The following is a 14,582-nucleotide window of genomic DNA, read 5'->3' as shown; positions in this document are numbered from 1 at the left end:
CCTCGCTCAGTCACTCGCTCACTCTTTGCTCATCTACTCGCTCACTACTCGCTCACTCCTCGCTCACTCCTGGCTCACTCCTCGCTCACTCCCCGCTCACTCCCGGCTTACTCCTGGCTCACTCCTGGCTTACTCCCGACTCACTTCTGGCTCACTCCCGGCTCACTCCCGGCTCACTCCCGGCTCACTCCCGGCTCACTCCCGGCTCACTCCTCGCTCACTCCTGGCTCACTTCTGGCTCACTTCTGGCTCACTCCTGGCTCACTCCCGGCTTACTCCCGGCTCACTCCCGGCTCACTCCCGGCTCACTCCCGGCTTACTCCCGGCTCACTCCCGGCTCACTCCCGGCTCACTTCCGGCTCACTCCCGGCTCACTTCTGGCTTACTCCTGGCTCACTCCCGGCTCACTCCTCGCTCACTCCTCGCTCACTCCTCGCTCACTCGCTCTTTCCTCGCTCAGTCACTCGCTCACTCTTTGCTCATCTACTCGCTCACTACTCGCTCACTCCTCGCTCACTCCTGGCTCACTCCTCGCTCACTCCCCGCTCACTCCCGGCTCACTCCTGGCTCACTCCTGGCTTACTCCCGACTCACTTCTGGCTCACTCCCGGCTCACTCCCGGCTCACTCCCGGCTCACTCCTGGCTTACTCCTGGCTCACTCCCGGCTTACTCCCGGCTCACTCCCGGCTCACTCCCGGCTCACTCCTGGCTTACTCCTGGCTCACTCCCGGCTCACTCCTCGCTCACTCCTCGCTCACTTTTAGCTCACTCCTCGCTCACTCCTCGCTCACTCCTCGCTCAGTCACTCGCTCACTACTCGCTCACTCCTCGCTCACTCATTCGCTCACTCCTCGCTCACTCCTCGCTCCCTCCTCGTCCGCCCCTCGCTCACTCCTCGCTCCTTCTTCGCTCCCTCCTCGCTCAGTCACTCGTTCCCTCCTCGCTCCCTCCTCGCTCCCTCTTAGCTCCCTCTTCGCTCACTCCTCTCTCACTTCTCACTCACTTTTTGCTCACTCACTCGCTCATTCCTCGCTCCCTCCTCGCTCACTCACTCGCTCACTCCGTGCTTTCTCCTCGCTTCGCGCGCGCTACTTAACTCTTTATTTTTTACTTTTTAAAAATAAAAATAAGTTACAACAATAAATGTATAAATAATATTTATATAAATTTGACAGCTGTCAAAATTGCAATGACAGCTACTTTTGCAACACGAAGTATGCGCAGCAAAAGAACCAATCGGCATCGCGGAAAAGCGACAACAATAAACTTCGAGAAATGCGAGCAATCGACTTTACATGCCTTTTTTAGATAGGACTAGAACACAACATTGCGCGCGCTTTGCGCGCGCCACTTAGCATTTTTATATTGAACATTGCACTTTTTTTTTTTCTGTAATATTACTCTCACACACTTTATCATATTTAATGCCCTTCTCTATCTCACGCTCCTTCTCCCCCTCTCTAAATTATTAATTATATTATTAATTATATTAATTATATTATTTTCATATTGTTCAATATTACTCTTACACTTTACTTTCTTATTTAATCCTCTTCTTTATCTCTCACGCTCTCCCACTCTCCCCCCCCTCTCTCTCTCTCTAAACTAACAAATTAGTAATTATATTATATTTTCATGTTTCTTAATATCATTCTTACATACTTTATCTCCATACTTAGTCCCCTTTAAATAAATTAAAAATTATAATATATTATATGTAATGTTACCTGTTAATTTTCAATCAATTTTCAAAACTTTTACTTTCTGGCTTTCTTGTTTAATCTCTCTCAATAACAATTTCCTTTTATCTAATCTCTTTCCTTTTCTAATCTCTTTCGATAAAACTCACTGTCTTTCTCTGACCATTTCAACAACTTCTAATAATAAGCATTCAACAACTTTAAAATTGAATTTTTTAAATCTTATGCCTTAATAATACATCATTAAAATTAAATTTTTTAATAAATTAAAATTTATAATATTACATGTATTGTTACCTGATAATTTTTAATCAAAATTTCAACACTTTCACTTTGCTAGGATTTCCTTTTAAACCTCTTTGGATCTCAATTCTTTCTCTCTAATCTTATTCTTTTTCTTCTATTAAAATACAACAAAATGTCTAAAATAATTAAAACGCAAAATGATTATTTAAACGAAAATAATATTAATAAAAATAATAATTATTAAGAATGATAATTAATAAGAAATGAGAATTAGGAGTTTAAGATTCACTTTCTTATCAAAATACTAAAACGGCAAATGTTACCTTTCCCGAAATCTCTCTCTCTCTCGTCAGCTCTCTCTACTCAGCCTCTTTTTCCTTCTCCACAGCTCTCTTCCTCTCGAGAGAGACGACTCGAGATCCTGGCTTCGTGCCGATCTTCTCTGCTTATCTCTCTCCTCTCTCTCTCTATCCTCATCTCTCTCTCGTTTCTCTCTCTCTCTCCTCTTCTACCTATCACTTATTCTTGCAATTTTTTTAAACTTTTTATTTTTTATAAATATTTATGGTATATATACACTGGCGCAAAATAAAACGAGACATAAATTTTGACCGAATTTTAGGCAATCTTCAAAGTGATGCAACTTTGCGAAAAATCATCTAAATTACATGTACTTTTTTTTTAATTAAAGGGCAAAGACTCTACTTTGAGAATCCCTAGGCGAAAGTTTGATTTGTTAAGTGCGAATACAATGCTCTGTGTATTGTAAAAATTTGATATTTTCTGCAATTGTCAGCCTATTGCAGAAATTATTTTTTACAATGCTCTGTGTATTGCAAAAATTCGATATTTTCTGCAATTGTCAGCCTATTGCAGAAATTATTTTTTACAATGCTCTGTGTATTGTAAAAATTCGATATTTTCTGCAATTGTCAGCCTATTGCCGAAATTAATTTTTACAATGCTCTGTGTATTGTAAAAATTCGATATTTTAAAGATAAACATAAATATATATACATGCATATGTATATGTACATTTATATATATATACATATACAGATATTTATAAAAAATAAAAATTTAAAAACATTTAAATAAATAATATTTATTTTCTAATAAAATCTATTTTTATATAATATTATAAAAAGGTACATAATATTAATAATCATTAAGTTGAGTCAGGTATAAAAAATCAACATATCGTTCGGTTGTAATTAACGTTGACTCCAAACGGATAGATATATCGATTTTTTTATAGCTGTCTCAAAATCCGATGGAATGTACTCCATGATTTTTTGTTTCTATGTTCTTTTGTCTTCTATTTTACCATGTCTTCTATAAATACTAATATATTGGATTTTATTTTTATTTTTTAAATTGACTTTAATACCTAAAATATCCAGATTATTTAAAATGTTTTTTTCATTAGTAATATGTAATATATCCTTCTTATAAAAAATTGTAACTCCTCCTGCACAACCATCACCTAATCTATAATTATTATATACCTTTCTTGTCTTTTTTTTTCTCCCTCCGTTTTTATAAGAAAATGTCTTAATCTTTACTAATTTAAAAGAATTATGCTTTCTTGAATCTTCTCTCTCTTTTCCTATTCTTCTTTCTTTTCTTCATCTCTTTCCCTTTCTTTAATCTATCCTTTATCTTCTGCAATTTTGAATAAAAAAGTGTAAGTGTAATTTTATAAATAACTACATAATATTATATAAAAACATATTTTATTAAAAATTATTATTTACTTAATTATTTAACTTTTTGTGAATAAATACATACACACATATATGTGTGTGTATTATATAAAAACATGTTTTTATATAATATTATGTACAATAATTATTTATAAATTTACATAATTTTACACACACACAAGCGCGTGCGCATGCACACATAAAAAAATACACACACAGAAAAAAAAATATAACCAATAACATATGTAATTGCGGGCTGCCAACTACATAAAATACTTAATACAATATTTACCGTTAAGGCAAGTACAATGTTGATACTGCAATAACATATGGTATTGCATTGAGTAGGCAGTTTTCAATTACATATCTTATTGGATACATTACATTTTTTGCAGTGTATATATGATTTTAGATCCGTATCAGCTATATTAATTGATTTTGAAACAGCTATAAGAAAATCAATATATCTACCAGTTTGGCGTCAATATTAACTACAAACCGAATAATATATTGATTTTCTACACCTGACTCATTAATATTATGTATCTTTTTTATTTCTGTTCTCTGTTTATACCTTTTTAATGTTTCTTTCTTCTCTTACTCTCTGCTCCTTCTATTTCTTTCTTTCTTTTTTTAATATAATGCTTATTTTCTTTAACCTTAAATAAAAAACATTTAGATATATTAATAATAAAAACGCAGCTAAATCAAATTAAAAATTCTAATTTTGACAAAACAAACTTTATGTTGTAAAAGGAAGGAAGAAAAGCAAAAAACATTCAAAGGAAAAAATCATTTTCAAAAATTATATATATATATATAAATATTATTGTTTTCAGAAATAAAATACTTAATGTGTTTAATTATAAAAAATTAAACTTTTTTTTTACTTCTCCCCTCCCCCTCCTCCCTCTCTCTTTCTCTCTCTTTTTCTTCCTCTCGTAATTTTTTATTTGGCTCTTTTTTCTTTTTCCCTGATTTTTTGTAATTATTTCGATCAACTATCAAAGGTGACAGTTTGACAGCTGAAAATGACACGAAGTAGTTTGACAGCTGGAAATGACACGAAGTGAAGAAAGTCACAACGCACTTAACAACGAGATAGCGAGACAGCCAATCAGCATCTCGGAAAAGCAGCAACAATAAATTTGATTCGATTTAACATCTCCTTTTTTAGATAGGAGGATAGGATAGGATAGGATACATTAATTTTATTCAAGGATAATTTATAGAATGTATAAAACAGTTTCACAGCAAATAATAATTGTTTAATATATTATTTATTTATTATATATGTAAAAATGCATTTTCATAATTTTTTTTAATAATTAAAAAATTTAGTGTGTTTATCTAAAAGGTTATATACTAAAGATCAATAAAATATAAGTAATAAGTGCAGTTTTTATAGATAAAGTAATAATTGTGCCATAGATAAAGTGTAATGCATTATAATGTTGACAGAAGTTGTTCCTCCTGTAAGAAGATCAAATTATATATATATATATATATATATATATATATATATATATATATACTATATGAAACTCAAGAAAAGTCGTAAAATTATTGATGAAGGTTATTTAGAAAGTATGATTAGTTTAACATTAAAAGATATATTTGTAACTTACATGATATTTCTTTTATTTTTTTATTTAAAAATCAATCATAAAATCCAAGAAGCTATGCGATGTATAAATCTTCCTATTATGCTGTTTGACAACTGCAAATGTTTAATGAAATTCATGTATTTAGAAACAATAACGTTGAATAATTTATATTCAGTTCTATTCAAATATAAACTATAAACTATAAACTATAATTTAATAGTTTATTTATAGTTTATAATTAATTATAATAAAAAATAGACAATCTTATTTATTTTATTAACATTTTAATTTAAAACGTTAACATTTTTTTCTTATTAGTTAAGTATGTTTGTATAATATAAATTTGTTTTAAAGTTTTTTTAAAGTTTTAATATTAATTTTTATATTTATGCTAAAACAAATGTTGGGTTTAAATGTAATTTTACAGAACATAGATAAATTTTTAGCTAAGCTAAATATTAGCTAGAAACAGAAATTAAAACTGTATAAACTATACTAAAATTCTATAAAGTTTATAACACCAGCATAACTGGATTGATAAATTATTTATTAACGGTTTTTTTATTTTTAATTTATAATTTATTAGTTTTATTATTATGTTTCTTACATACATTGTTCTTCTTATATATATAAGCGGATTCTTTATTTTAATGTCGAATAGAGATTTTATATACTTATTTATTTTTGTTTAGAGTATTTTTCTCTTATATTTTGATAATAAAATTTATTTTATGTGTAATTTATTTTAATACTTAATCCTTACTATTCCACTACTGAGTCCGCCAATTGAACTGCCAGGCAACATGTAGCCACCAATAGTAGAAGTACCAGTAGTCTAATTAAAATAAAGATAGGAAAGACTAAGTAAAAAGAAATTTATTAATTGCTAATTGAATTAATAATTTTACGCGTAAAATTCAATGAGATGATTATTGGATAGATAGTAAATGTAACAAATTATTAACTTGATTTTTCCGTTAGTTTAAATTGATGAATAACTTTTATATCAATTTTTATATATGATAAAATAACGTCCTAACACGTTCATGACAGTCACATTTTCGACAAACATTTCTTGTGAATGGCATAATTCATCGTAAGCTATTTGACATTCATTGAAGATGATGTAAACTACTATCGCATGGGTCAAGTGATCAGTAGAGATCACACCTTAGCAAAAGATAACGATGACTTATATGGTGATTATTATACCATCGTCGTATTAAATATAATCTTTAAAGAAATTAAGTGGACAAATTTCTTATCGGATTATTTATTCTACACATAATTTAATGTACGTAATTTTAAGCTAAAAGATAATAAAAATGTTCTCGTTTAAATATAATTTCATTTTTTATATGTGTATTTTCTTATTTTAATAATAAACATATTTTATTTTTATATTTAATTCTTACTGGTTTGCATCTTTCTGATTCTTCGTTACTTAATTCTGAGGTTTCTTTATTTAGTGATTCCTCACTTGAACTAATAGATTCATTGGACAATCCTTCTGAATTTATATCATTAATCTAGTTAAAAAGAAAATAACGTTAATTAAAAAAAATTTTTTATCAATGTAACAATTTCAAAATTTATGATAGATATTAAATTTTAATAAATATGTCAACATTTATAACTAAACATGTAGAATTTTCTATTGTCTTAACATCATATCTTTTATTATAACTAGAAGGTTTTCAATTTGACATGATAATATTATTTAGATAAATATTACTTTTGACATTAAATTAAGTATTTATCTATTATTATTTTGTAAGTAAATATATACTATTTTTTTAGAATTTATTTTTATAATCTTACTAAGATTTTTTATTTATGGAAGATGTTTCTATTATGTATTTTTATTATAAATTAATTTTGTTTGAACAGGTTAATATAAATACAATTCAATGATAAAAATTATTTATAATATATAATAAGAAGGCATTAAAATTATTATATAATGTATAATCTATATGTGTGGTATACATACTGTTCGTCCAAAAACACATCCGATGAGAATTGACAATAGAAATACGTACAGCACCCGCATTGTTACAGTTAAGCGCAATACGACTTGATATATGAAAATACTAAGCTATTAAGAAATGATGAACGACTCCTTCACTTTAAGTAAGATCAACTTATGTGAATGAAGTATTCCTAAAGAAATATATTGTCATGTATTTAACTTGTTAAAAACTTCCTTATGTTTGTCATATATTATTTTTTAAATTATACCATTAAAGTAATTATTTTTAAATTCTTAATGAATGTCATTTTTGTTATCGTGAATCGACATTTTAACATATGTGAAATACTTCCGCGTACACTAAGAAAGTTAATAATTTTTTATTCAAGTAAAGTTTTTATATATTATAATATGTAACTATATAATTCTATCTGATTTTATATCATCTTCCTATATTTCGTGTTCTATCGATTCGATTAGGCATGTGGTGATAATATTCTTCTAATAATTTAATATATGCATGGGTGATTTGATAAATAACTTGGTTTGATATTAAGGACAACAATTTTTATAACATTCTTTATTTTTCAACATAATTCTTTCAAAGTTCCACGTACTTGCAATATTTCTTCAAGTTCGTGATTTTTTTACGGAAATATGTTTCTTCGATTCCGTTTTTCATATTAATATATATATATATATACATAATACGTCGATTTTTATTAATTTCTGTGAGGATGTGAAAATATTAATCTTTTTTTAGATTAATTTCCTAAAGCCTTGATCATTATATCTATAAAAATTGAAGTGTTAAGTAATTAAAAATTTAAATAAATGTAGATTTTTTTCTGGGATATGGCAATTTCGTCAATTTCCAAGACGAGAAGTTAATTTAAATTATAATGTACCTTCTTTATGAATAAACAAATTTATTACATGATAATAAAATTGTTACATTATTTTGGTATAAAAATTATTAATTTGTCATCTTCTTTTTCCTCTATTTAATTTTATAATATTTTATAACATTTAACTATTTGTTTTATTAATGGTAATCACTTTACGGACACAATGCTACGCTTTATCATACAATAACAAACTTCTTGTTAATTGCAATGTTTTTCGTATTAGACTAATTTTAAACAATTTCAAAGTGATATCATTATTAACAATTTTCTTCTTGTATTGATAACACATATTTTTGTAAAAATGTAAATACATATTATATATTTGTTTTGTGTTTAATAATTTTGCAATTTAATAACAGCAGCTTTTCTTTCTTTTGGTGTAATGTATAAATACATAATATATAATGTAATAAATTATATTACGCGCCTTTTTGTATCTAAAAATTAATTTTTATTTTTGAATTATCTAAAAATTAATTTTTATTTTTGAATTATCTCATACATTTTTGATTTTAATTTTGCTTTTGCAATCAACTGATTGGCACATACCTGTAATTTCCAATATGGAGAAACTTACCGAAAGAGAAAGTGATACAGTGTCGTAAACCTCTAGTAAGTTCGTCACCGTTGAGAGTGAGATTTGTTAGTCAACGTTTCGCTCGTCGACAGTGGCAAGCTGCAGATATTTAACGTGTTCTCAAAACAAATTAACCAAGAAGTTAATTTAATTTTTAATTATTTAGATTATTGTTTTTATAAATGTGTTAGTTTTCCAAATTAGCCTTATCTAAGTTTAAAAATTAATTTTAGAAACTTTCATATTGCGATAAATGAGAACATGTTGCAAATATTAATGATTCTCTCGTTTATTTGCTCGTTGGATTTACTGAGTGCCCGTCCTGCGGAAGAACCTATAAAATTCACTTTTGACAACATACGAAATAATACAGAAAACACTATACCTTCAAAATCGGAAGAAAGAAAGGTAAAATTTTACATTAAAAAATTTTTTTGTAAAAACAAATAAAAATGCAATTATTTTAGAAACAAATGTCGAAAAAGATACGCATATTAAATTGCCCCATTTCATTGAAAGCATAAAATTGTAAATCTAAATTTACATTCAATCCAAAAATTAATGTAAAAAATGGCTATAAGTTTCTTAGATGTTCCCTAAACTAAGAATTGAATCCTCATGGCTATCGTAACTTTCGTTGCTGTAATCGGCGAGGTCAAAATTGCTATTTCGTAGGAAATATTAGAACATGTTGCTGATGCTATTAGAATTGGCCAAGGAAGATTTATCAATTTGATAATATTAACCAGAAACATCATTGCCAATCGAGCAAAGGTAATTACTAATCTATCGAATTTATCCAATGACAGCTCATGCTATGCAGAATATAACATTTCCGCAATCTTGTAGCAATGTTGGATTTCAATAATAATTGCAAAAACGTTGCAAAGTTGTATAAGATTTTACTTCTTATGAGCTATTTATAGGGGCTTAAGTAACATTTTTATTTATATGTGAAAGACGTTGTGTTATAGCACGAATGTGTATCTTTTAATAGGCAATATCAAATAATTTATATAAAAGCAGAAAATTACGGATAAACTTATAAACTTCATGATGTAAAAAAATGTTTTTTATATTAGTTATTTTTATATTAGTTGCAAAATACGTAGAAAGTTTGTTATGTTATTCTTTTTGCATTTTCTATTTTTACTGTTGAATTTAACTGTTACGAAATATTCTCTCGTTTGCGTAACAATGGTCTATTGACGATTTTTCTTTTGCAGCAGATAAACAATGAATTCCGGAATAATTTTGATCAATTAATTATTAAATCTGACAAACTTCAGAGTCGCAGATCTATACCACCGATACGAAGTACAACGCCAATTATTTTATTTCCTCCAATGGAGCAAGAGACAATTCGTTTAGAAAATGAGACTGCCCAAGCCATTTTGGAAAGACGAAAACCTGACAACATTAGACAACTTTTGAATAGATTCTTGACTCCAAAGCCACTTGTTGATCGAATTAAAGAAGAAGAAAAATATGGTAATACTGGAGATAAATTCACCGGAGTCGAAAAAGCGGTTATTAATGGTTATGAGAATTTCAGTAACTTTTTGAATCTTCTAACGGACGTAAGTGCGTTATAAAATATAAATAACTATATCAAAATACAATAAATATTGACAAAAATTTGAAAAATAAAAATTTTTGAATAATTTCTTTCTATTTAAATATATAATATAATAACTTGCAAAAACTTTCCAGTTTCCTGTCGGTATTGCCAAACAAACTTCTCGAGGAATAACGGAGATATTGAATGAATTAGGAGCACGAATCATTGGACTCCAATAATAAATATAATAGAATATATACACACGCTTAATTAATTAAGTGATGTATATAAATTAAATAAAATGTTATATATTAGAGGAAAAGAGGGGTGGAACTTTATACCTCATTTACATTTTGTACAATAATTTTGTTAATAAACAATATTTTAAATTGAAAACTTAATATTTCTATTTATCAATGTATTGTTTAATCGATTGTAGGCTCAAAATTATAAAATATTTATTTCTTAGGATGCTATTTATGTAACGACACTGCAAAATGGATTGAGGAAAAAAAAAGTGATAATGTGGCCCTTCCACTAAAAGAGTCTTCACAAATTGATTTTGTTTAAACAAAACAATGTTTTGTTAAGAAATTAAATATTTATTAAAAATTTTAAAAAATGTTGCAAAATATATGCAAATATATGTAGGTACACATAATCTTTTCAGTATAGAAGAAAATGTTAATTTTTATATAAAATAAATCGTTTAATTGCGTTAACTTTAAGCAAAGATATATTAATTTATATATCTATATAGTTTTGTTGGCTATATTGGAATCGCGAATATGAATTCTGGAACTTTTGAGGCAAATATCAGTTAGAGTTAATATACTATGCAGAAGTTTTATATGCGGAAATATCATATGTACATATGCGGAAATATTGATTTGCGATAATAAAAATGACTTCTATTAAGTAATTAAAAATAACAACTTTAATAATTATAACGTAAAAAATAATTTGGAGCGTTTCTTTATAAAGGGGTTTTCAATATAAGTGAAACGCATAAGTATACTTCTTGAAAAAAATACTTCACTTATTTGTTTTACTCTTGTTTTAAAGTAAACAAATATCACTTTGCAATAGCTTTGTCTTTTTAGACACTAATTGTAAGTACATATTGTGTTATATTTGAGTGTTACAATGCGGGTGCTGTACATATTCCTGTTATCGGTTTTCATCGGGAGCGTTTTTGGAAGAGCAGTACGTATATACTACATACACATTAAGGATCATAGCATAATAATACTAATATTATTCCATTATAAGTAATTTATTACACACATATTGCATTGTATTTATATTAATCTGTGAATGCAAAATAAATTTATAATGAATATATAAAAGTATTTTCCACATCTAAAAAACCTTAGATTAAGCAAGAATTGATTCTTAAATATTTTATATAATATATTTATTTACAAAGTGGTAAATTTTCAGAAACATTCAAGTAATTTATTTACTAAATAATTACGTTGCAAAAAAAATATTTTTTTTTCACGTTTCTAATTGCAATAAAAATATTATGCTAAGGCAACAAAAAGTTCTAGTCGTTTAACAAGAATATTAGATCAGGCTTGTTTGTAGAATTTAATTTCTAAATTTTTTACATAAAGTGTAGAACTAATGACAACTAATAAATTTCTTTTAATTTAATCGTTTATTTTCTTTTTAATTAGACTGATCCTAAGGAACCAGAATTTAATAACTCAAATGAATCAGGTGAAGTAACAACTAAATCAAACGAATTAAATGGATCAAACGAAACACCTGAATCAAATGACTCTAATAGTACTCCAGTAAGTATTAAATATAAAAGAATTATACTTATTAATAAAATAAAGAAAAATATTTTAAATTAGATAAAAATGTAATATATAAATAACAATGTTTTTATTACACGATTAGTTTAGAATTACATAAAAGTACAGAATAAACTACGATTTATCCAACAAAAATTCAGCTGCTTTTTAAAAATAGGCGACAACGTAAAATATAAAATTAATTATTAAAAAACTAATTATAAAGATTATGTGAAACAAAAACATTTAATGAGAGATGTATACTTCTTTTAATTTAGTTTTCTATCCTTTTTTTAAATTAGACACCAAATAAAAAAAGATCATCAAATAAAGAATCAACAATAGATGACACAGGCAATAGTTTGGTAAGAGTTAAATATAAAATATTTTTATATAAATATTGATAATACAAAACTTATTATAAAATTTATTATGAAACGTTAGATGAGAGAGAGAGAGATTGATTGATTGATTGAATTTTATTTAGCTTTCTCAGCTATTATGTTTTACATAGATTTACATACATGCTTCTTTAACATCCGTTTAAATACATCAATTCTTTCACAACTTCTAATTTCTGCTGGCAAGGTATTGTATAATTTTACGCCCTCGTAACACACGCTTTTTTGCGCACTTTTACTTCTAACAAATTTTATTGCGACAGTCCCTTCCTGTCTTGTTTTTCTTCCATTTTCATTACTAATTACTTCAAGTCTATCCCTTAAGTAATTTGGCGCCAAGTTATGTAAAATCTTAAATATAATAAGGGATAGACAGGGGGGAGAGAGAGAAAGAGAGAGAGAGAGAGAGAGAGAGAGAGAGAGAGAGAGAGAGAGAGAGAGAGAGAGAAAGAGAGATAAAAGCATTAAATTTTTTTACACAACTATCTAACAATTTTGTTTAATTTGTGCATAAAATTATTAATTTATATATAATAAAACTGTAATTTTTGTCTAATTAATTTGGCAATTTCTTAAATTTAAAATTTAATAATTTTTATTAATTTTTTAAAAATTAGACTACTGAATGTAACAATCATCGAGGTCCAGATTCTGAAGAGGAGAAAAATCCAAATAAATCAAATGATAGAAATAATTTTGGCGATAGAATGGTAAGAGTTAACATAAAAATAATTTACATCTTCAGTCATATTACATTACCAATATGTTTTAAGTTCATACATATTGGTAATGTATTATTACTGAAGAGGACTAAGTATAGTCGAAACATTTCTTTAACACAGGATTATTAGTCGCGTTTATAATTATATAATGTTTATCTAATTAATTATAATGTATTAAGAAAATTTGTTTTGGCTCGATACATTGACCTGTTCATCATATTAATTTTGACTAATAATTAATATTATTATCTTTGTGTACATAAAATTCTTTTAACTGTTTGCAGTTTTCCGACATGACCAACATGCTTAGAAAGATCGGAAGAATTTAAGGCTTTTGTTATGGAATACGTTACCTTTAAATAAAATAAAAAAGAAAGTGTAAGTTAGAAATAAAATTCTCAGTATGTTAAACGTTGCATTAAACAAGGTTTAGTAATAGTTTTATAATTTCTTAAGTTTCATAAATAAATTGTATATTTATATAAATAAATTAATTTTTTACAGGAAGGACAATTTCTTGTTAACATCATAATTACCATCTCGTTAACAATCATAATGTTTTTAAATTATTAAACGCTTTATCTGTGAAAGTACATATAACATAATCTTTACTATTATTAGACAATTTGAATATACTTTCTTTTGAATATGTTTCTTTAAATATGCTAAATTTTAAATCATAATAATATTATATGTACTTTGCAGCTGTTAAATAAATAATATTAAACAGTTGTGAATTTTATTGTAAAGCTATATTTCGTAAATTCCACACAATTATTCGCAAATAACAGAAAAATATTATACTGCAAGTGAGAAATAAACAAACTATAAAATTTTGTGCAAATAATAATTGTTCTCCCTTTCCAAAAAAGGCGTGTCAACTGAGTGAATTTTGTATTGTTTTTTTCGTATCAATGCCTTGAGGCCTCTTTTCCGCGACGTTGATTGGTTCTCTCGCTATTCAAGAGAATGCGTAATGTTAGGATAGTGAATATTCTGACAAAGCTGATGAAAGCTTAATACGTTATAAAGATGAATAAATCGACAGTTTATAATTTTAAAAAATTTATAATAATTTAGTTTTCTCTGAATTTTTAGAAAATTTACGGCACTTTGAAGATATGACACTATTACATATTTAATTTTAACTACAATTCTTTTATGGGTGTAAGTATTTAATATTACATCAAATTACGTAAGAATTTATCATTTATAAATATTATATTAGAAATGCGACATCTAAAATGTAAGAATTTTAATACTCGATATTTAGAGAAGGAACACAGCCATTACCTGAGAAGGTATAAGCTATAAAAGTTTAAGAAGCCTGAAAACATTGAACAAATCAGATAATCCTTAAGTAAATATTTATTGAA

General features: G+C 27.7%; 3 protein-coding genes across 7 annotated transcripts; 2 read left to right on the top strand and 1 right to left on the bottom strand.

Moving 5' to 3' along the window:
* Positions 1–4,910: 4,910 nt before the first annotated feature.
* LOC105837296 lies at positions 4,911–8,477 on the bottom strand. The gene is made up of 5 exons (XM_036293258.1): positions 7,254–8,477; positions 6,676–6,789; positions 6,024–6,095; positions 5,282–5,373; positions 4,911–5,126 (listed from the first exon to the last, which is right to left on the bottom strand). The coding sequence occupies exons 1-4, from the start codon at positions 7,311–7,313 to the stop codon at positions 5,317–5,319; spliced, it is 303 nt and encodes a 100-aa protein (XP_036149151.1). The 5' UTR covers positions 7,314–8,477; the 3' UTR covers positions 4,911–5,126; positions 5,282–5,316.
* Positions 8,478–8,596: 119 nt separating this feature from the next.
* Positions 8,597–10,776, top strand: LOC105837304. 5 transcript variants are annotated; one of them, XM_036293001.1, is made up of 5 exons: positions 8,597–8,858; positions 8,951–9,125; positions 9,393–9,491; positions 9,944–10,297; positions 10,431–10,776. In XM_036293001.1, exons 2-5 carry the CDS (start codon positions 8,979–8,981, stop codon positions 10,515–10,517), a joined length of 687 nt encoding a protein of 228 aa, XP_036148894.1. In that variant the 5' UTR covers positions 8,597–8,858; positions 8,951–8,978; the 3' UTR covers positions 10,518–10,776. The 5 variants fall into 5 exon arrangements, with proteins under 5 accessions (XP_036148894.1, XP_036148896.1, XP_036148895.1 ...); XM_036293003.1 differs by having other exon boundaries at positions 8,597–9,125; positions 10,007–10,297; XM_036293002.1 differs by having other exon boundaries at positions 8,597–9,125; positions 9,947–10,297.
* A 443-nt stretch (positions 10,777–11,219) lies between these two features.
* On the top strand, positions 11,220–14,050 carry LOC105837338 (putative uncharacterized protein DDB_G0282133). The gene is made up of 6 exons (XM_012682026.3): positions 11,220–11,484; positions 11,961–12,080; positions 12,386–12,448; positions 13,102–13,194; positions 13,491–13,584; positions 13,711–14,050. The coding sequence occupies exons 1-5, from the start codon at positions 11,425–11,427 to the stop codon at positions 13,533–13,535; spliced, it is 381 nt and encodes a 126-aa protein (XP_012537480.1). The 5' UTR covers positions 11,220–11,424; the 3' UTR covers positions 13,536–13,584; positions 13,711–14,050.
* Positions 14,051–14,582: the final 532 nt, after the last annotated feature.

The sequence above is a fragment of the Monomorium pharaonis genome, chromosome 10, assembly GCF_013373865.1.
Source record: "Monomorium pharaonis isolate MP-MQ-018 chromosome 10, ASM1337386v2, whole genome shotgun sequence".
Classification (NCBI taxonomy): domain Eukaryota; kingdom Metazoa; phylum Arthropoda; class Insecta; order Hymenoptera; family Formicidae; genus Monomorium; species Monomorium pharaonis.
This window is presented reverse-complemented; position numbering and strand designations above follow the sequence as displayed.